General features: G+C 42.8%; 1 protein-coding gene and 1 long non-coding RNA gene across 6 annotated transcripts in view; one reads left to right on the top strand and one right to left on the bottom strand.

Moving 5' to 3' along the window:
- Positions 1 to 23,741, bottom strand: part of LOC106586127 (villin-1) — a 33,070-nt gene that overhangs the window by 7,373 nt on the left and 1,956 nt on the right. For 2 of the 5 annotated variants that reach the window (XM_014173018.2, XM_014173019.2), the window contains exons 2-8: positions 16,044 to 16,152; positions 15,554 to 15,628; positions 15,242 to 15,438; positions 10,111 to 10,219; positions 3,912 to 4,022; positions 3,260 to 3,468; positions 2,906 to 2,984 (exon numbers count right to left, since the gene is read on the bottom strand). In XM_014173018.2, coding sequence (XP_014028493.2) covers positions 2,906 to 2,984; positions 3,260 to 3,468; positions 3,912 to 4,022; positions 10,111 to 10,219; positions 15,242 to 15,438; positions 15,554 to 15,628; positions 16,044 to 16,124 — 861 coding nt within the window. In that variant the 5' untranslated portion in view covers positions 16,125 to 16,152. Of the gene's footprint in view, positions 1 to 2,905; positions 2,985 to 3,259; positions 3,469 to 3,911; positions 4,023 to 9,790; positions 9,974 to 10,110; positions 10,220 to 15,241; positions 15,439 to 15,553; positions 15,629 to 16,043; positions 16,153 to 23,741 lie in introns of those variants that run through there. The other 3 variants (XM_014173021.2, XM_045707762.1, XM_045707763.1) reach the window with 2 other exon arrangements.
- LOC106586128 (uncharacterized) lies at positions 22,402 to 23,156 on the top strand. Its single transcript, XR_001324134.2, has 3 exons — positions 22,402 to 22,554; positions 22,815 to 22,888; positions 22,997 to 23,156. It is a non-coding gene; the product is annotated as an uncharacterized lncRNA (long non-coding RNA).

Below are 23,741 nucleotides of genomic sequence, written 5' to 3'. Positions count from 1 at the left end.
GTGGGGGTGCTTTGCCGCAGGAGGGACTGGTGTACTTCACAAAATATATGGCATCATGAGGGAGGAAATGAGGAAAGAAAATTATGTGGATACATTGAAGCAACATCTCAAGACATCAGACATCAATCAGGAAGTTAAAGCTTGGTCGCAAATGGGTCTTCCAAATGGACAATACTCTAACCATACTTCCAAAGCGGTGGCAAAATGGCTTAAGGACAACAAAGTCAAGGTATTGGAGTGGCCTTCCCAAAGCCATGACCTCAATCCTATAGAAATCTGTGGGCAGAACTGAAAAAGTGTGTGCGAGCAAGGAGGCCTACAAACCTGACTCAGTTACACCAGCTCTGTCAGGAGGAATGGGCCAAAATGCACCCAACTTATTGTGGGAAGCTTGTGGAAGGCTACCCGAAACATTTGACCCAAATGAAAAGTCAATGCTACCAAATACTTATAGTATGTAAACTTCTGACCCACTGGGAATGTGATGAAAGAAATAAATGTTGACGTAAATAATTCTCTCTACTATTATTCGGACATTTCACACTCTTAAAATAAAGTGGTGATCCTAACTGACCTAAGACAGGGAATTTTTACTTGGATTAAATGTCAGGAATTGTATTTGGCTAATGTGTATGTAAACTTCCGACTTCAACTTTATCATGAATTTATAAGTCCAAAAATGTATGTAGCAACTGCTGATTGCCGCTTAACTTTAAGCTATTTACTGTATTATGTACAAAAGTAATAGTGAATTGTGTTTGGTTGACAACAACCAAATATCAACATTTAAAGGAGCTGTATCGGATGGTTTCATCTGAGTCTATTTTTTCACTTACATTTTTTCCAACATATAATTTGTTCATCTGTCGGCTAGTTATATTGACGGAGATGTAATATTGAAGGAGATGTACACTGAGTGAACAAAACATTAAGAACACCTTCTCTTTCCATTACATAGACTGACCAGGGGAACCTGGGGGTTGCAACTCAATATTAGGAAGGTGTTCCTAATGTTTGTTATAAACTGGGTGGTTCAAGCCCTGAATGCTGATTGGCTGACAGCTGTTGTATATCAGACCGCATAACACAGGTTTGACTAGACACTCATTTTTACTGCTCTAATTACATTGGTAACAAGTTTATAATAGCAATAAGGCACCTCGGGGGGTTGTGATATGGCCAATACACCACGTCTAAGAGTATATCCTTATCATTTTCTCATTCTTTTATGAGCCTAATCATTTTATTATGCACAAGCTCAGTCAATATGATTTCATGGCGCATGCCCACATACTTTAAATTGTGGATAAAAGTGCTGAAACAAGAGGGTAATATCCGGAAAGTAACAGGAAACAACAGGGAAATAAGACGGCAATGACCAGGTAAGAATGTGGTAACAACCTGTTAATAGTTAGTATGTAGCTGTGGAAACAACAGGGTAACGACCGGAAATTAACAGGAAACAACAGGGAAATAAGATGGCAACAACCAGATACGAACGTGGTATACATTAGATATCCCTATTTGGTAAAAGACCAAGTCAATATTATGGCAAGAACAGCTCAAATAAGCCACGAGAAACAACAGTCCCTCATTTCTTTAAGACATGAAGGTCAGTGAATTCGGAACATTTCAAGAACTTTGAAAGTTTCTTCGAGTGCAGTCGCAAAAACCATCAAGCGCTATGATGAAACTGGCTCTCATGAGGAGCACCACAGGAAAGGAAGACCCAGAGTTACCTCTGCTGCAGAGGATAAGTTCATTAGAGTTAACTGCACCTCAGATTGCAGCCCAAATAAATGCTTCACCAAGTTCAAGTAACACACACATCTCAACATCTACTGTTCAGCAGAGCCTGCATGAATCAGGCCTTCATGGTTGAATTGCTGCAAAGAAACCACTACTAAAGGACACCAATAAGAAGAAGAGACTTGCTTGGACCAAGAAAAACGAGCAATGGACATTAGACCGGTGGAAATCTGTCCTTTGGTCTGATGAGTCCAAGTTTGAGATTTTTGGTTCCAACCGCTATGTCTTTGTGGGACGCAGAGTAGGTGAACAGATGATCTCTGCATGTGTAGTTCCCACCGTGAAGCATGGAGGAGGCGGTGTAGGGGTGCTTTGCTGGTGACACTGTCAATGATTTATTGAAAATTCAAGGCCCACTTAACCAGCATGGCTACCACAGCATTCTGCAGTGAAACGTCATCCCATCTGGTTTGCGCTTAGTGGGACTATCATTTGTTTTTCAACAGGACAATGACTCAACACACCTCCAAGCTGTGTAAGGGCTATTTGCCCAAGAAGGAGAGTGATGGAGTGCTGCATCAGATGACCTGGCCTCCACAATCCCCCAACCTCAACCCAGTTGAAATGGTTTGGGATGAGTTGGACTGCAGAGTGAAGGAAAAGCAGCCAACAAGTGCTCATCATATGTGGGAACTCCTTCAAGACTGTTGCAAAAGCAATCCTTATGAAGCTGGTTGAGAGAATGCCAAGAGTGTGCAAAGCTGTCATCAAGGCAACGGGTGTGTACTTTGAAGAATCTAAAATCTAAAATATATTTTGATTTGTTACTACATGATCCCATATGTGTTATTTTATAGTTTTGATGTCTTCACTATTATTCTACAATGTAGAAAATAGTAAAAATAAAAGAAAACCCTTGAATGAGTAGGTGTGTCCAAACTTTTGACTGGTACTGTAAGTATTTAGCAGCTACAAGCAAACTATTAATGGGTTATTACCACGTTCGTATCTGGTCGTTACTGCCTTATTTCCCTGTTGTTTCCTATTACTTTCCGGACATTACCCTGTTATTTCAGCACTGTAAGCTAAAGTGCCACCAAAACCCTTCCCCTTTAACATGCTCCCTCCCCTTTCCATGATTGACAAGGAGTCTGACCTCGTGATTCAACAGGTCCTGAGACAGAGGCTTTACTGCTACCTCCTGCACCACAAGGTTCCCCTGGGCATCTGAGATACTGCACAGAACAAACATAATTCTGTTATTTTTCACAAAAATTCTATAATAATGAGAAGCGTGCCAACCGGGTAACATACTGCATGATGGCTAACTCTCACTAGCTAGTTCACATCTGCTACAGTATATATCTATGACAGGTCATACGAGGTTATAATGTCCATGAAATGTCAGTCATAAGAGTTTATAATATCTATGACAGGTCACAAAGGGGCTATAATGTCTATGACAGATCCTAAGGAGGTTATAAACATCCCTGAAGTGGTCAGCACTCACTGGAAGAGCTTGACGCTGGACCTCAGCTTCTGTTCGACCACGTCATCAGACGCGATGCTGTCCCTGATGTCGCGTCTCGTCTCTCCCAGGTGCTGCTTCATCAGCTTCATGGCCTCCTCGGAAGACTTCTCGTCGTCACCTTCCACCACGCTAACCTGCGCCCGTCCCCCTCTTTCCCTGTCACGGATGTCCTTGGCTAGAGTCATTCCCTGCAAAGAACAACAACCGCGACAACATGAACCTTACAGAACGGTCGACATTCACGATTCTTCTACCCCACTGAGCCATTGGAACCACAATCCAGTCTTCATTTGATGCTTTTCCATGCTGTAAGGGCTAAGTTTATAGGCAGAGGTCTTCCTACTTAGGGGCCTTGTTTGAATCCTTAAAGAATGCACCCTTCCTCACTTCTCTTCTTCGTGGTTATCACTGATCTGATATGCCTGGAGGTGTGAAGGCAATGTTGTTTGACCCATGATTTCACCTATCACATTCATGCACCAAAGTTAAAAAAAAAACAACTAAAAGTGCAACCCATCCACTGTTTCACTTCCTGAAAACTTGGGGTTTAGATGAAGACATTGTCACCCATAAAGTGATGTTCATCTAGTACTGTATTTCTCTATAGCTGTGGTATAAAATGGCTCCTTACCTTGAGTCTTTCCATACGGTTGCTCTTGGGTCCGTTCCACTGGATGATGAGGTTGCCCAGGTCAAGCAGGAACACATCCCCCTTGTTAAAGCTGCTCCAGCTCATGTCCACCTGTGCTCAAGGATGAATGGATGGTGATGGAAAAGGTGATGGATGGGGATGGAAAGGACACACAGATTAATTTCATTATAACATTCCCTGAATTGTATTAACAATATGATACAAACAGCAACAGGAAGGAACCACTTACTAGGGAGATTGAGGCTTTTACTCGATGCTGACGTGGTTATATCAAGTAACATAGGGGGTACAGAGGCACATGCCTCCTCATATTTGTCCCGTTTTAAAATGTTCAGATGTTAAATTCATGACTAAACGTAATTTCTAAGCCCACGTTTTATCATTATTATTTACTAAACGATCGGTCAGAGGTATTTGGCAGAGGGGGCACACTAACTGGATCAGGCAAAGAGTACCCTCCCCCCCTATTCTCCCTAGTAAGTGGTTCCTTCCAAGGTGCATGGAGCAAAGAGATGCTTAGTCAGGTCACTAGATACTTTAGTCACTAGTGAGTTCCCTTATCGTCAGTGGAGGAGGAGAGAGAGAGGGACATACACACAGCGTTTTACTTGATTTTAGCTGACGGCGGTATGCTTGTAAATTCATTTTCTCAATTTATGTAGCCTATTGATTCCTTCTTGATGAATAAATACAATTTAAATGTTGTTTCTCATTAACCTGTTGGGGGTAGGGGGCAGTATTGACACGGCCGGATAAAAAACGTACCCGATTTAATCTGGTTACTACTCCTGCCCAGTAACTAGAATATGCATATAATTATTGGCTTTGGATAGAAAACACCCTAAAGTTTCTAAAACTGTTTGAATGGTGTCTGTGAGTATAACAGAACTCATATGGCAGGCAAAAACCTGAGAAGATTCCTTACAGGAAGTGCCCTCTCTGACAAGATCTTGTTCTTCTTGTCTCTGTTTATTGAAGACTGAGGATCTTTGCTGTAACGTGACACTTCCTACGGCTCCCATAGGCTCTCAGAGCCCGGGAAAAAGCTGAATGATATCGAGGCAGCCCCTGGCTGAAACACATTATCGCGTTTGGCAAGTGGCCGATCAGAGGACAATGGGCTTAGGCGCGTGCACGAGTCGACCCCGTGCTTTATTTTCTTTCGTCTTTTTACCTAAACGCAGATTCCCGGTCGGAATATTATCGCTTTTTTTACGAGAAAAATTGCATAAAAATTGATTTTAAACAGCGGTTGACATGCTTCGAAGTACGGTAATGGAATATTTAGAATTTTTTTTGTCACGAAATGCGCCGTGCTCGTCACCCTTCTTTACCCTTTCGGATAGTGTCTTGAACGCACGAACAAAACACCGCTGTTTGGATATAACTATGGATTATTTGGGACCAAACCAACATTTGTTATTGAAGTAGAAGTCCTGGGAGTGCATTCTGACGAAGCACACCAAAGGTAATCAAACTTTTCTAATAGTAAATCGGAGTTTGGTGAAGGCTAAACTTGCTGGGTGTCTAAATAGCTAGCCGTGATGGCTGGGCTATCTACTTAGAATATTGCAAAATGTGCTTTCACCGAAAAGCTATTTTAAAATCGGACATATCGAGTGCATAGAGGAGTTCTGTATCTATAAATCTTAAAATAATTGTTATGCTTTTTGTGAACGTTTATCGTGAGTAATTTAGTAAATTTTTTGTAAATTCACCGGAAGTTTGCGGGGGGTATGCTAGTTCTGAACGTCACATGCTAATGTAAAAAGCTGTTTTTTGATATAAATATGAACTTGATTGAACAAAACATGCATGTATTGTATAACATAATGTCCAAGGGTTGTCATCTGATGAAGATCATCAAAGGTTAGTGCTGCATTTAGCTGTCTTCTGGGTTTTTGTGACATTATATGCTAGCTTGAAAAATGGGTGTCTGATTATTTCTGGCTGGGTACTCTGCTGACATAATCTAATGTTTTGCTTTTGTTGTAAAGCCTTTTTGAAATCGGACAGTGTGGTTAGATTAACGAGAGTCATGTCTTTAAAATGGTGTAAAATAGTCAGATGTTTGAGAAATTGAAGTAATAGCATTTCTAAGGTATTTGAATAACGCGCCACGGGATTTCACTGGCTGTTACGTAGGTGGGACGAAATCGTCCCACTGGCCCTAGAGAAGTTAATACTAGCCACCTAGCAATTTTATGAAATTGGCTTCAGCTAACACGCTAAATAGGTTCCCAATCTCCCAACCTCACAACTATCAATTAACTAAAATTGGTATCATAAACAAATAATTAAAGCAATGTAAACTCCTAAGGCATAACACTTCTTAATCAATCAATGTGCATCATTAATCAAAATGACAATTGAACAGTTAAAGAGGTAAGCTAAGTGTCACGTCCTGACCAGTAAAAGTATTTGTTATAGTAGTTTGGTCAGGGCGTGGCAGGGGGTGTTTGTTTTGTGTGTTTTGGGGTTTTGATGTATGTTCTATATTTTATATTTCTATGTTCATTCTATGTTCCCTATCTATGTTTTGTATTTCTGTGTTTTGGCCTGGTATGGCTCTCAATCAGGGACAGCTGTACTTCGTTGTCGCTGATTGGGAGCCATACTTAGGTAGCCCCTTTTCCACCTGTCTGGTGTGGGAAGTTGTCTTTGCATTGCATGTGTTTGCACGCATAGCTTTTCGTTCGTTGTATTGTTTTGCTGGTTCACGTTTAAAATAAAGAAAGATGAACCCAACTCACGCTACGCCTTGGTCTACCTTTAACGACGGATGTTACAGAACTTCCCACCACCAACGGACCAAGCAGCGTGGAAGGGAGCAGCACCAGGAATGGATCAAGCAGCGTGCTCGGGAGGTGATGGCATCCTGGTCGCTGAAGGAATTGGAGGGAAGAATAGACTGGACTTGGGAACAGCTATTGGACCATTGCAACAGCCTGCCGGGGAAGCAGGTGGAGGTGAAGGGGCACACGGAGAGATTGGCGGAGTCAGGCGTTAGACCTGAGCCAACTCCCCGTGCTTACCGGAAGCGGCGTGGTACTGGTCAGGCACCGTGTTATGCAGTAGAGCGCACGGTGTCTCCAGTGCGCGCTCATAGCCCGGTGCGCTACATCCCAGCCCCCCGCAAGTGCCGTGCTAGAGTGGGCATCCAGCCAGGAAGGAGTATGCCTGCGCAGCACATCTGACCACCAGTGCTTCTCCTAGGCACAGGCTACCCTGCGCCTGCTCTACGCACGGCAGCCATCAGTCCTCTGCACAGCCCAGTTTGCCCTGTGCCAGCACTCCACCCGTGCAGGGCTACTGTTACAACCCAGCCAGGACGGGTTGTGCAGGCTGTGCGCGCCAGACCTCCAGTACGTCTTCGAGACCCGGTCTATCCTGTGCCTGCTCCTAGAGCCAGGCCTCCTGCATGTCTCCCCAGCCTGGTGAGTCCTGTGCCTGCTCCCAGAGCCAGGCCTCCTGCATGTCTCTCCAGCCTGGTGAATCCTGTGCCTGCTCCCAGAGCCAGGCCTGCTGCATGTCTCCCCAGCCTGGTGAATCCTGTGCCTGCGCCCAGAGCCAGGCCTACTGCAAGGCCCGCCTGTCCGGCGCAGCCAGAGTCGCCCGCCAGTCCGGCTTCGGCGGCGAGGGACCCCGCTCTAGAGGCGCCACCAAAGTGGATGGAGCCAGTGGGGTCTGTGTCCCGCTCCTGAGTCACCTCCGTAGGGGGGAGGATTGGGAAGGGGTGGGTGTAGCACAAGAACTGTCGTTGACGGTGGCCACCCTCCCTTCCCTCCCTTTAGTTTGGGGTTATTATTTTGTGAGTTTGTTTCAGGTGCTGACCAGTAAAAGGGGTTATTTGTTATAGTAGTTTGGTCAGGGCGTGGCAGGGGGTGTTTGTTTTGTGTGTTTTGATGTATGTTCTATATTTCTATGTTCCCTATCTAGGTTTTGTATTTCTGTGTTTTGGCCTGGTATGGCTCTCAATCATGGACAGCTGTACTTCGTTGTCGCTGATTGGGAGCCATACTTAGGTAGCCCTTTTCCGCCTGTCTGGTGTGGGAAGTTGTCTTTGCGTTGCATGTGTTTGCACGCATAGCTTTTCATTCGTTGTATTGTTTATTGTTTTGCTGGTTCACGTTTAAAATAAAGAAAGATGAACCCAACTTACGCTGCGCCTTGGTCTACCTTTAACGACGGACGTTACACTAACATAAGTTATCAAGAAAGGAAATATATACAGTGCATTCAGAAAGTATTCAGAACCCCTACACAATACCCCATAATGGCAAAGCAAAAACAGGTTTTTCGAAATTACAAATCTGAAATGCCTTATTTGCGTAAGTAATTCTGATTTTGAAAGGAACACATCTGTCTATATAAGGTCCCACAGTTGACAGGGCACGTTAGAGCAAAAACCAAGCCATGAGGTCGAAGGAATTGTCCGTAGAGCTCTGAGACAGGATTGTGTCGAGGTACAGATCTGAGGAAGGGTACCAAAAATGGTCTGTCTCATTGAAGATCCCCAAGAACACAGTGGCCTTCACCATTTTTAAAAGTAAGAAGTTTGGAACCACCTAGACTCTTCCTAGAGCTGGCTGCCCGGCCAAACTGAGCAATCTGGAGAGAAGGGCCTTGGTCAGGGAGGTGACAAAGAACCCAATGGACACTCTGACCAGGCTCCAGAGTTCCTCTGTGGAGATGGGAGAACCTTCCAGGAGGACAACCATCTCTGCAGCAGTCAATCAGACCTTTATGGTAGAGTGGCCAGACAGAAGCCACTCTTCAGTAAAAGGCAAATGACAGCCCGCTTGGAGCAAAAAGGCACCTAAAGACTCTCAGACCATGAGAAACAAGATTCTCTGGTCTGATGAATGCCAAGTGCCACGTCAGGAGGAAACCTTACACCATCCCAGCGGTAAAGCATGGTGGTGGCAGTATCATGCTGTGGGGATGTTTTTCAGCGACAAAGACAGGGAGACTAGTCAGGATCGAGGGAAAGATGAACGGAGCAAAGTATAGAGAGATCCTTGATGAAAAACTGCTCAGGACCTCAGACTTGGGTGAAGATTCTTCAAACAGGACAACGACCCTAAGCACACAACCAAGATAACGCAGGAGTGGCTTTGGGACAAGTCTCTGAATATCCTTGAGTGGCCCAGCCAGAACCTGGACTTTAACCCCATCGAACATCTCTGGAGGGACCTGAAAATAGCTGTGCTATCGACACTCCCCATCCAATCTGACAGAGCTTGAGAGGATCTGCAGAGAAGAATGGGAGAAACTCCCCAAATACAGGTATGCAAGCTTGGAGCGTCATACCCAAGAAGACCCAAGGCTGTAATCGCTGCCAAAGGTGCTTCAACATAGTATTCAGACCCTTCACTCTGTACTTATGTAAATGTTATAATTCAGTTCTAAAAACCTGTTTTTGCTTTGTCATCATGGGGTATTGTGTGTAGATTGATGAAGGGAAAAAAATGTTTTGACCATTTTAGAATAAGGCTGTAACGTATTCAAATGTGGAAAAGTCAAGGGAATATGTTCCGAATGCACTGTATATATATGCACATTTGTTTTACATAAAATTAGGCATAACGATTATGGCTCTAGATTTCAGGAAAAAGCTGTTTCAGGTGTTTGAAAAATGCTAAATTATTCAACCCCCCTCCTCCATCCTTACGTACTTTGTGTCGCTTCTAAAATAATAGGTGTATGACGCACCTGATTGATACTGTAGGTTTTTAACAGTAAATTGCACTGATGTGTCGACCAACAATCTCTTTAAGGGTTAGAGATCTCTAAGGGTTAACAATTTTTCCTTATAAGACATTGTACTCAGCTTTCACAATTATAAGTACATTTACCTTGGGATGATCATAAAGACACATCAGTGTGATTTCTTGACAGTCTTTAAGTGTGATTATGCCAGTTGTAGAGGAGCTACACAGAGCCAGTCAGTGGCACAGCAAATGTGACTAATCATTTATGCACTTGAACCCAAGTGTTCCGCATCTCTTCTGAGGTGAGGTGTGGAGAGCTGTTTCTAGTCCAGTAGAATTGAAGAAGGCAATATAGTAAATGAAGAAAACATTAGTCAAGGGCAGAGCCGAGGCTGTGTGGAAGTAATATATTCCACTAGGGATATATTGGCTTGAGTTGGGGCTGCAGCTGTGAGCTTTCTCACCTCTCCAGCCACCACATGCTTCCTTCCCTTGACATGGAGCAGGCGGCGGATGTTGTAGGTGTTGGTCTCCACCTGCTTCATCCCAGACGCCACGCCGCCACTCTTGTAGCTGTGGAAAAACACGCACAAGGAGTGCTGTCAGATAATGGGCATCAATGATGGTTTGAAACCCCTTTTGATGTTATATGGAATTAATACCAGGATTATGGTCAATTTGAATTGATGTCAGTAAATTCTGGAAGTAAACTGAAATTCGAAATCAATAATTGAAAAATAGGCATATATTTTCAATGACTTCTTAATAGAATGGATAAATGGATAAACTATTTTACATTTTTTTAAATGTAAAATTCAACTCAATTCCTGAATTGACTGGCTTCAATTTAAATTGAACCCTGCTGAATACCATTACATATTAGGTACGTCAGCTTGCGTTCTGCGTCACTGTTTGGTTCTGAAGTTATTTATGTTGTGCTGTACCACTCTGACTCCACTCCACCCTACATACTCTTCTGCCTGACCACTATGCTTTTTTTCAGAAGCCAGAATGCAGAAGTGATGGTTGTGTTAAGTTCCTCACAGTGTTTATTTTTTATCCTGTCTGATGTAGTAACAAGATTAGATAAAGAAACACTACAAGAGGAAACGGCCTTTGCTGTAGAGGGAAGGGGGCTATATAATATCAATACAATCTACAGTAACTGCCAAGAATGCCAACATAAAGTTTCTTAAAAGGGTGTTTGGCCACCCACCACGAGCTGCCAGAACAGCTTCAATGCGCCTTGGCATAGATTCTACAAGTGTCTGGAACTCTATTGGAGGGAAGCGACATCATTCTGCCACGAGAAACTCTGTCTCAGGTGCTGCTCCAGAATCTCCCATAAGTGTTCACTTGGGTTGCGATCTGGTGACTGAGACACACACACCCTTTAAACCCCCTATGTTCATTTGAGACCCCTCTTTTAAAGGTGCTCCGGTACTTCTTGCAGTGCGGCAGCAGAGAGAACAGTCTATGACTGTAATACCTACATTAGCTCGTCTGGTAGGCTTGTGCAATTGGGCAGCTTGCGGCTGGGCATCCTTTTGTAGTCTGTAATAGTTTGCAAGCACTGACATATCCGACGAGCGTGGGAGCTGGTGTAGTAGGATTCAATCTTAGTCTTGACGCTTTGCCTCTTTGATGATTTGTCTGACGGCATAGTGGGATTTCATATAAGTGTCCGGGTTAGAGTCCTGCTCCTTGAAAGCGGCAGCTCTACCCTTTAGCTTAGTGTGGATGTTACCTGTAATCCATGGCTTCTGGTTGGGGTATGTACGTACGGTCACTGTGGGGACAATGTCATCGATGCACTTCATGATGAAGCCGGTGACTGCTGTGTTATACTCCTCAATGCCATCCCGGAACAAAAAACAGTCCTGTAGCTTAGCATCTGCATCAGCTGACCACTTCCGTATTGAGCGAGTCACTGGTACTTCCTGCTTTAGTTTTTGCTTGTAAGCAGGAATCAGGAGGATAGAATTATGGTCAGATTTGTCAAATGGAGGGCGAGAGAAAGCTTTGTAAGCGTCTCTGTGTGTGGAGTAAAGGTGGTCTAGAGTTTTTTTTCCACCTGGTTGCACATGTAACATGCTGGTAGAAAATAGGCCAAACGGATTTCAGTTTTCCTGCATTAAAGTCCCAGACAACTAGGAGTGCCGCTTCTGGAGGAGCATTTTCTTGTTTGCTCATGGCTTTATACAGCTCGTTGAGTGCGGTCTTAGTGTCAGCATCGGTTTGTGGTGGTAAATAGACAGCTACGAAAAATATAGATGAAAACTCTCTTGGTAAATAATGTGGTCTACAGCTTATCATGAGATACTCCACTTCAGGTAAGCAAAACCTTAAGACTTCCTTAATATTTGATTTCGCACACCAGCTGTTATTGACAAATAGACACAGACTGCCACCCCTTGTATTACCGGAGGCAGCTGTTCTGTCTTGCTGATGCACAGAAAAACCAGCCAACTGTATATTATCCATGTAAGATATTGCAGTTTTTAATGTCCTGTTGGTAGGATAGTCTTGACCGGAGCTCATCCAGTTTATTCTCCAATGATTGCACGTTAGCCAATAGGACGGATGGTCCCCCGTATCGGCATCTTTTCTTCATGAGAATGAAGGGGATTTGGGCCTGGTCCGGTATCTGGAGTAAATCCTTTGCGTCTGACTCGTTAACCTCTCTGGGATATGTGGGACGCTAGCGCATTATGTTAGGTCAGTGCCTAGCCACAGAAAACCATACAGCCATTTTCCAAAGAAGGAGAGGTGTCACAAAAGACAGAAATAGCATTAAAACTAATCACTAACCTTTGATGATCTTCACTGGATGGCACTCCCAGGACTCCATGTTAGACAATAAATGTGTGTTTTGTTTGATAAAGTTCATCTTTATGTCCAAAAACCTCATTTGAAATTGGCGCGTTATGTTCAGAAATGCATTGTCTCAAAAAAGGTGAACGTGCCGAGAGCCACATCAAATTATAGAAATACTCATCATAAACATTGATGAAAGATACAATTGTTAAACAAACGATTAAAGATAAACTTCTTAATGCAACCGCTGTGTCAGATTTCAAAAAGGCTAATTTAATCTTTATGTCCAAATACCTTCTTTTTGTTCGCGTGTTTAGTCCAGTAATCCAAATGGACAAGGCGCGCTCACAAAGTCCCGACAAAAAGTCAAAAAAGTTTCATTATAGTTCGTAGAAACATGTCTTGACGATGTATATGATCAATCTTTAGGATGTTTTTATCATAAATCTTCAATAATATTCCAATCGGACAATTCCTTTGTCTTTAGAAAGGAAGGGGAATGGAGCTCGCGCTCACGGCCACGCACGATCAACAACTAAAGGCTTTCAGACCCCTGGTTGAAACAGCTCTTATTCGCTCCCCTTTCACAGTAGATGCCTGAAACAACGTTCTAAAGACTGTTGACATCTAGTGGAAGCCTTAGGAAGTGCAATCTGACCCCATAGACACAGTATATTGGATAGGCAATCACTTAAAAAAAACTACAAACCTCAGATTTCCCACTTCCTGGTTGGATTTTTCTCAGGTTTTTGCCTGCCATATGAGTTCTGTTATACTCACAGACATTATTTTAACAGTTTTGGAAACTTTAGAGTGTTTTCTATCAAAATCTACTAATTACATGCATATTCTAGCTTCTGGGCCTGAGTAGCAGGAAATTTACTCTGGGCACCTTACTCATCCAAGCTACTCAGTACTGCCCCCGTTCCCAAAGAAGTTAAAGAAAAAATCTTTGTCCATTTCGAGGTGAGTAATCGCTGTTCTATTACCCAGAAGCTGTTTTTGTCATAAGAGATGGTGGCAGAAACATTATGTACAAAATAAGTTACAAACAACGCAAAAAACCCACACAAAATAGCACAATTGGTTAGGAGCCCGTAAAACAGCAGCCATCTCTTTGCGCACTAGTGATGAAGTCAATCTCTCGTCCACTTTGAGCCATGAGAGATTGACATGCATATCATTAATGTTAACTCTTCGTGTACATTTAAGGGCCAGCCATGCTGCCCTGTTCTGATCCAATTGTAATGTTCCTAAGTCCCTCTTTGTGGCACCTGATTACACGACTGAACAGTAGTCCAGGTGCAACAAAACTAGGGCCTGTAGGACCTGCCCTGTTGATAGTGTTTAGAATGAGGAGTAGCGCTTTATTATGGACAGACTTCTACCCATCTTAGCTACTGTTGTATGAACATGTTTGACCATGACATTTTACAAGAAAAGTGTTACTCCAAGCAGTTTAGTCACCTCAACTTGCTCAATTTCCACATGATTCATTACAAGATTTAGTTGAGGTTTAGGGTTTAATGACTGATTTGTCCCAAATACGATGCTTTTAGTTTTTGAAATATTTAGGACTAACGTATTCCTTGCCACCAATTGTAAAACTAACTGCAGCTCTTTTGTTAAATGTTGCAGTCAGTTCAGTCGCTGTAGTAACTGACGTGTATAGTGTTAAGTCATCTGCATACATAGACACACTGGCTTTACTCAAAGCCAGCTGTATGTCGTAAGTAAAGATTGAATAAGGTAAGGGGCCTAGATAGTTGCCCTGGGGAATTCCTGATTCTACCTGGATTATGTTATAAATCTGAAATGTGTCCTCCTTAAGATTTGCTCACAGCAGTGAGGACGAAAGCAGTATCTTTGCACATACAGTTGGTAGCAGCATCGCTGATGTTGGTAGCTATACAATGTAGTTCCAGCCAGGTCAGGTTGCAGGGGAAAAGCGCAGGGAATACAGCAACAATAACCGTGGGACAAGGGCTAACTGTGTCACATACTGTGTTCAAGCTGTTTGTGGAAAACCCTGCTAGTTTGACACTGATAGCTCCCAGCTAGGCTCGTAGCTAGCTTCGGCAATCCCGGGACAGATGGTAGTGGTCACAAAATCAAAAAGTATATAAATTTAACTTTGCAAGGAAACACTGTCACAACTTTACACAAACAATAAACCGAGGTCTCTCGTTCAGTGTTCAATATACGTCACACTCTGATGACGTGTTGTAACGGGCGTCGTAAGGATTGGACCAAGGTGCAGCGGGAACGTGTATACTCATCTTCTTTATTAAATCAAAAGGAAAAAGAAACAAATCGCGTATACAAAACAACGACCGACACTAAACAGTCCTGTCAGGTGCACAGACACAAAACAGGAAACAACTACCCACAAATCCCATTACAAAAACACCCCTATACATAGGACCTTCAATCAGAGGCAACGAGGAACAGATGCCTCCAATTGAAGGTCAATCCAATGAACTAAACATAGACTAGATTGAACATAGAAGTACACTAACAGACCAAAAAAAAACAGAACACAATAAAAGAAACACCCCTCTTACATAAGTACATAGTCCAACAAACCCCGAACCACATAAAACAAACACCCCCTGCCACATCCTGACCAAACTACAATAACAAATAACCCCTTTACTGGTCAGGACGTGACACGTGTGAATAATGAGTTGAAGGAACTGAAGTTGTTTGTCTATAAATAGTTTGACATTACATATTATCCATACAGTAGGCAGGTGTAGTTTGTTGTACATCACTCACATGATGCCCTTTTTGAAGTATCCACGAAAGGTGTCGCTCTCATAGCCCTGCGCCTCACGGTGCTGCACAGCCATGCCTCCCAGGTGCTCGTCCATCATGGTGGTGTAGATGGCCGCCGCCCCCTGCTCGTCATGGGAGGTGGCCTTTCCCAGCCAATAGTGGAGGTCGTAGGTGAACGAGCTGCGCATCTTATTGGTCTACGGGATCAGACAGAAATATGTTACTGGGATGCCATTGTGTATTTTGTCTGTAAAGGCCACTTTTTTGGAGTAGTTTTGAATACACATACATAATGCTACATTGATTACTTACGTATAGAACGACATAGCTGTCACCTTCATAGAATTGTCCATATGCTTTAGAAGGGAAGGGCACCATCTCCATGTCCTGACCAATAAGGAAACAAGTTCAATAGCATTTAATGTCCTTGTGTGAAAAAGTTTAGATTAAGAGCCTAACTTTGAATGGCATTTACATGTTAGACGTTTGTTCTGCTATCATATTCATTACACACTCTTATAAAAAAAGGGTTCCAAAAGGGTTCTTCGGCCCTCCCCATAGGAGAACCCTTTTTGGTTCCAGGTATAACCCTTTTGGGTTCCATGTAGAATCCTCTGTGGAAAGGGTTCTACATGGAACCCATAAGGGTTCTTCCTGGAACCAAAAGGGTTATACATGGAACCAAAAAAGGGTTCTTCAAAGAGTTCTCTTATGGGACAGCCAAATAATTATTTTAGGTTCTAGGTAGCATCTTTTTTTTCTAAGAGTGTAGTGATAAAATAAATATGTTCTGGTGTCTCACCTCTATCCTCCATATCTGCAGCCCTGGCGTGGTTTTATTCAGGAGTTTTGCAACTTGGGTTTTGACCTGCATTTGTGGCATGGTGCCAGATTCAGTTTAGATAAGATACCTAGAAGGAAGGGGGGGGGTCATTGTGTGGTTCACTATGTCTTAATGGAACTAGCTAACCTTAATATATTCTGTTGTATACACATTCAATAGTATTCCATACCATGACACAGAGAACTTAGAATACTGAAAACCTTAAAACCTCATCAAAACATACAAACTCTATAAACTCTACTATTTCTTTGCATTACCTGGCTCCGCTACCTTGTATGACTTACTAAGGGGAGGAGTTGACCCTTATATATTTGAGTTGATCATTTGCTGAGTCAATGATGTCACCTTTGTAGATTATTTCATTTTCTGTCTCAGGTCACAGAATGGCAATGGGAGTATACTGTTCAAGAGTATCTCACTATGTGCTCATTGCACTGGCAAAATCAGGGTGGGACCCTCCTCGAAAGAACCACTTATTTTGAAGAAACCATTGCAGGAGAATTGTAAACAGTTGGCCACAATGAAGGAAGTGAAAGCCTCACTACCGCCCAAATGTTACCACATCCTTGAACACATACAGCCGTCTCCAATTTCCTGAGTGCCAAAACACATGGTGCCTTACTACAGTGTCTATAATGGTTATACTGCTATGGTCTCATGGCTTATTTGACTAATTATAATCTCTCAAAACTGAAAATGCTGGAATGACACATTTATGTTTTGTCATTTAGTTGGTACATTTTGCTGCGACCCGAAGCCAAGTTCTTATGACAGCCAAGTTCTTCTCTATGAATCTAAGAGAGAGATGGAGAACAATGACCTTATCAAGGCTTTAAACCTTTAGGACCGGTATCACAGACACAGAGTAGGCTAAACCGAATTTCTGTTAACCATGAAGTAAACTCTTGCGTAATTTGGTCATCTGCACACAATCTGATCACAGGACATTAGGCTAAGCCTAGTCCTGAACAAAAAAAATATTTTAATAGAAATTCGGCACAGAGCATGTATTTTTGTCCTGGACTAGCCTATGTTTAATCTGTTTTTAAATGTCCACTGCGAAAAGCCTTGAGTTGAATATCAGATAGATATAATCCCCAACAACATATAGGAACAAAACGTCCACATAACAGGACTACTATCCCACACTTCTTTGGACACTGTGTTAACAAACCTCCAGATGAGCTTCAATGCCATACAACTCTCCTTCTGTGGCCTCCAACTGCTCTTAAATGCAAGTAAAACTAAATGCATGCTCTTCAACCGATCGCTGCCCACACCTGCCCGCCAGTCCAGCATCACTACTCTGGACGGTTCTGACTTAGAATATGTGGACAACTACAAATACCTGGGTGTCTGGTTAGACTGTAAACTCTCCTTCCAGACTCACATTAAGCATCTCCAATCCAAAATGAAATCTAGAATCAGCTTCCTATTTTGCAACAAAGCCTCCTTCACTCGTACTGCCAAACATACCCTCGTAAAACTGACTATCCTACCGATCCTTGACTTCGGCGATGTCATTTACAAAAATAGCCTCTAACACTCTACTCAACAAATTGGAGGCAGTCTATCACACAGCCACCCAACTACCTCATCCCCATATTGTTATATTTTTTTTGCTCCTTTGCACCCCAGTATCTCTACTTGCACATTCATCTTCTGCACATCTATCACTCCAGTGTTTAATTGCTAAATGGTAATTATTTCGCCATTATGGCCTATTTATTGCCTTACCTCCCTAATCTTTCTTCATTCGCACAGACTTTTCTATTGTCTTATTGACTGCGCATTTGTTTATTCCATGTGTAACTGTGTTTGTGTCGCACTGCGATCTTCAGTTTCTTGGACATTTCTTGCATGGAATAGCCTTCATTTCTCTGATCAAAAATAGACTGACGAGTTTCAGAAGAAAGTTCTTTGTTTCTGGCCATTTTGAGCCTGTAATCGAACCCACAAATGATGCTCCAGATACCCAACTAGTCTAAAGAAGGCCAGTTTTATTGCTTCTTTAATCAGGACAACCGTTTTCAGCTGTGCTAACATAATTGCAGAAGGGTTTTCTAATGATCCTTTTAAGTCTTTTAAAAACGATAAACTTGGATTAGCTAACACAACGTGCCATTGGAACACAGGAGTGATATAGATACTCCATTAAAAAAAAATTCTGCCACTTACAACAGTAACAATGTCTACACTGTATTCCTGATCAATTTTATGTTATTTTAATGGACCAAAAATCGTGTATCTAATACAGCAAAACCATGTCACGGCATGAAGACTTTCACCATTGGTGCCCAAAATCTAAAGCGATCCATCCTTTTTCAATGCGTCAAGCTGAAGTATTGGACAGTCATTTAAATGTCTGTCTCCTATGACCAATACATTTGCAGGTTGAAACTTTCACTACTTTACCCGATACCAGCATCTAACACAGGTCAGCTTTCCTTAGCCTACCTCTCCAAGGCTCCTGTAACGAGGGTCGTATAAACGGGACCAAGGCACAGCGTGTAGAGTGCTCATATTTACTTTTAATGAATATACTTAACAAAACGACCGATAACAGTTCCGTCAGGTGAACTACACTAAACTACCCACAAAACCCAGGAAGAAAAACCCCTACTTAAATATGATCTCCAACTAGAGGCAATGAGGTTCATTTGCCTTTAAATTAGCGATCAACCCAAACAATCTCAACATAGAACTCTACAACTTAAACATAGAAATATAAAACATATAAAACCCCAAAACACCCCCTGTCACACCCTGACCAACTCTACTATAGAAGATTACATCTTACTAGGGTCAGGACGTGACAGTTCCCCCCCCAAAGGTGCAGACTCCAAATGCAACAAAAAACACAAAACAAAAGGGAGGGTAGGGAGGGTGACAACAGTCTATGGCGGCTCATACGCAACACCCAGAACCTTCCTCTTCTCCCGATCCTCCAGCAACGGAGGTGGCTCTGGCTCATGGCGAAACCTCCATTCCGCCCATAGATTCCTCTGCTTCTGTAACATAAGCCTGTAGATCATTATTGGAGGAATCGGATTGTCGATCCTTACCGGAATCACTGTGCTGTAGACCACTACTGGAGGTTCTGACCTCCAAGCCGCCGCTGGAGGATCTGGACTAGGGATGCGCACTGGAGGTCCGATGCGTGGGACTGGCATAGGTGGCGCCAGACTGGTAACACGCACCTCAGGTCGAGTGCGGGGAGCAGGAACCGGTCTCACCGGACTGGGGAGACGCACTAAGGGCCGAGTAATCACAGCAGGCACTGGCTGTACCGGGTTATGGCTGCGCACTGAAAGGAGAGTGCGAGGAGCAGGCACAGAACGTACTGGACTATGGAGGCGCACTGGAGGGAGAGTGCGAGGAGCAGGCATAGGACATACCGGGCTGTTGAGACTTACTGGAGACCTGGTGTGTATCGCCGGTATCACTTGTTCCGGATCTTCCACACACTTCTCAGGTTGAGTACGGGGAGCTGACTCAGGTGGCATCAAACTTGTGCGTCCTCCACCAACTCAATAGTTCTCCCATTTCTCCCTTCTCCCTCTTCTCCCAGATTGGCTCTGGTTTGCTCCTCTGGTTTGCTCCTCGGCTCCGCCGACTGCTCCATGTGCCCACCCCAAAAATTATTATTTGGGTTTTTGTAGCCTCTCGTGCTTCCCAGGTAGGCTCCGATAACGCTCGATTACCTGGCCCCAAGTCCAGTCTCTCCTCTCAATCCACTCCTGATGTGACCAGGTGTCCATCTTCTCCCGAGCACACTGCTTGATCCAGTTGTGGTGGGTAGTTCTGTAACGAGGGTCGTATAAAGGGGACCAAGGCACAGCATGTAGAGTGCTCATATTTACTTTTAATGGATATACTTTTTAACAAAACGACCAACAACAGTTCTGCCAGGTGAACTACACTAAACAGAAAATAACTACCCACAAAACCCAGGAAGAACAACTCCTACTTAAATATGATCTCTAATTAGAGGCAATGAGGTTCAGCTGCCTCCAATTAGAGATCAACCCAAACAATCTCAACATAGAAATAGAAAAACTAGAACTTAAACATAGAAATATAAAACATAGAAAACCCCAAAACACCCCCTGTCACGCCCTGATCAACTCTACTATAGAAAATGACATCTTACTAGGGTCAGGACGTGACATCTCCACAGTTACCAAGTCAACATTTCACCTTAATTGTCTACATCAAGACAGAGCCTGTTCAACATAAACCCTCTTTTGCTACATCATATCTTCGTGGAAACAAACAGAAACCGACCAATAGCTTGGTACGTTGTACAAAAGATTCACCTAATGTGGTGGAACCAGGATTGGAGAGGAAAGGGTGAGAGATGTCAGGATCTAGCAGGATCTTACCACCCCGTTTACAGCTCCTGAATTTTGCCCTCTCTCTCTCTCTAACACACACACACACACACACACACACACACACACACACACACACACACACACACACACACACACACACACACACACACACACACACACACACACACACACACACACTTGATTGTCCATTACCTCAGTGACCATATATGGCAAGCAGAGGTGATATGCATACAGGTGTGTGTACCTTCTCTCATCTAGTGCCGAGCGACCTTGTTCCTATAAATAAGTGTTTAGTCCATCGCTGTCTCATTGTGTTTGTCCTTCTCATCAGTAGTGACTCATATTTACTTGTGGTCATCCCTCCCCTCCCTGCCCTTGTTGTTTGTTTGCTGTTGAATATAAATCTAGAGGAACACTTTATTTTAGGCTAAAGAAAATTACCAGGTATTTCTATGGAAATTATTGTTAATTGCACAGTAATGACTTGTGTGTTACATGTTTTTTTTTTTCTCAAACAATTGTGTTAAATTCTTTGAAGAAAGTACTGGAATGTACAGAACACAATTTCCCAATGAATACCATGAAAGCTAGATGTATTGTGTTTGAGTTAGCTTTGGTCATCAATTAGTTTCAAACTGAACGTGTTGTATCAGTGAAGTTCCCATTCAATAATAATGGAGTTGCATGGTGATTTTGAATTTGTTGTGAGTATGGGTTGTTTCTGTGTATTATTGGTCTGTCTGTGGGTTTGGTCAGTAAAGGGAAGCACAATTAATCAATACGGCCCGAGGGGGTGTGGTATATGGTCAATATACCATGGCTAAGGGCTGTTCTTACGTACAACGTAACGCGGAGTGCCTGGATACAGCCCTTAGCCGTGGTATATTGGCCATATAACACAAACCCCCAAGGTGCCTTATTGCTATTATAAACGGCTTACTTATGTAATTAGAACAGTAAAAATAAATGTATTGTCATACCCGTTGTATATGGTCTGATTTACCACAGCTGTCAACCAATCAGTATTCAGGGCTCGAACCACCCAGTTTATGATGCAGATAATACAGTGTGTGTTATTTGTTTTTCATTGGTTGTATTATGGTTTTCTGTAAGTTATACACTCTTAGAAAAAAGTGTTGTTTGGGGTTCTATATAGAACCTTTTGGTTTTTGGATGAGATTAAGGAACCCTTTACTAAAAAAGGTTTATATATATATATATATATACACTGAACAAAAATATAAACGCAACATGCAAAAATTTCAAAGATTTTACTGAGTTACAGTTCATAGAAGAAAATCAGTCAATTGAAATTAATTCATTAGGCCCTAATCTATGGATTTCACATGACTGGGAAGAGGAGCAGCCATGTGTGGGCCTGGGAGGGCATAGGGTCACCCACTTGGGAGCCAGGCCCACCCAAAGGGGAGCCAGGCCCAGCCAATCAGAATGAGTTTTTCCCAACAAAAGGACTTTATTAAAGACAGAAATCCCCCCCCACCGTCAGACGATCCCACAGGTGAAGAAGCCAGATGTGGAGGTCCTGGGCTGGAGTGGTTACACGTGGTCTGCGGTTGTGAGGCCGGTTGGATGTACTGCCAAATTCTCTAAAATGACAGTGGCTTATGGTAGAGAAATTGACTTTCAATTCTCTGTTCGACATTCCTGCAGTCAGCATGCCAATTGCACGCTCCAACAAAACTTGAGACATCTGTGGCATAGTGTTGTGTGACAAAACTGCACATTTTAGAGTGGCCTTTTATTGTCCCCAACACAAGGTGCACCTGTGTTATGATCATGCTGTTTAATCAGCTTCTAGATATGCTACATCTGTCAGGTGGATGGATTATCTTGGCAAAGGAGAAATGCTCACTAACAGGGATGTAAACAAATTTGTGCCCAAAATTTGAGAGAAATAAGCTTTTTGTGCATATGGAATTTTTCTGGGAACTCAAAGGGGTTCTGTATAGAACCTTTTGGTCAATTAAAAATATAACTGCCTTTCCGATTCAAAAACCAACTGCCATTCCAGCATGAACATGCAAGAGGACAGTGGCTAAACCAACAGCAAGTAGCCTACCAATAAACACATTATTTTTCAATGTATTAAGGTAAGCAAAGTTGATTATTTAATTCAAATATATGAAGCCAAAATCATTTGATAAACTATAAGCTAGACAAAGTTAAACGTTATTACAATTTGAGCCTATTTGTAAGCTAGCTCGCTAATTTAGCTATATAAACCAAAAATCTAGGCTACTTTAATTAGCTACTCTTTCAAATAAACATAATTTTTTAAAATGGAATATGCCAAATAGAGCTACAGACCCAGCCTGACATTGGCAATTAGCTAATTGCTCATTTATTTCAGTATTTCAGTGTGGAGCCAGTTGAGGGGACTATGTTTAATGAAGCCATTAGAAGACTGTTGCTGACTGAGAGGAGGTATGTATAAATTATTTCTAATACATTATGTAAAATAAGTATCAGTGATTCAATAGCCTAGTTAAACATTACATTACTTTTAAAACACAATTTTTTGCTGTCTTGCAGTAGCCCAGAACTACCAGCGGCAGAAGATCTCTCTTTTGGCTGCTGCTGACAACAACTGCATGTACACTGAACAAAAATACAAATGCAACATGTAAAGTGTTGGTCCTATGTTTCATGAGCTGAAATAAAAGATCCCAGAAATGTTCCATACTCACAAAAAGCTTATTTCTCTCAAATGTTGTGCACAAATTTGTTTACATCCCTGTTAGTGAGCATTTCTTCTTTGCCAACATAATCCATCCACCTGACAGGTGTGGTAAGGAAGCTGATTAAACAGCATGATCAGTGGTCATGATCATGATCATGGTAAGCTGGTGGTTGAAGTTATCCCTCTAGTGGTGTGGGGGCTGTGCTTTGGCAAAGTGGGTGGGGTTATATCCTGCCTTTATGGCCCTGTCCGGGGGTATCGTCAGATGGGGCCACAGTGTCTCCCAACCCCTCCTGTCTCAGCCTCCAGTATTTATGCTGCAGTAGTTTATGTGTCGGGGGGCTAGGGTCAGTCTGTTATATCTGGAGTATTTCTCCTGTCTTTTCCGGTGTCCTGTGTGAATTTAAGTATGCTCTCTCTAATTTTTTTTCTTTCTCTCTCTCGGAGGACCTGAGCCCTAGGACCATGCCTCAGGACTACCTGGCCTGATGACTCCTTGCTGTCCCCAGTCCACCTGGCCGCTCCAGTTTCCACTGTTCTGCCTGCGGCTATGGAACCCTGACCTGTTCACCGGACGTGCTACCTATCCCAGACCTG

This window comes from Salmo salar, chromosome ssa25 (genome assembly GCF_905237065.1).
Source record: "Salmo salar chromosome ssa25, Ssal_v3.1, whole genome shotgun sequence".
In the NCBI taxonomy this organism is placed as follows: Eukaryota; Metazoa; Chordata; class Actinopteri; order Salmoniformes; family Salmonidae; genus Salmo; species Salmo salar.
This window is presented reverse-complemented; position numbering and strand designations above follow the sequence as displayed.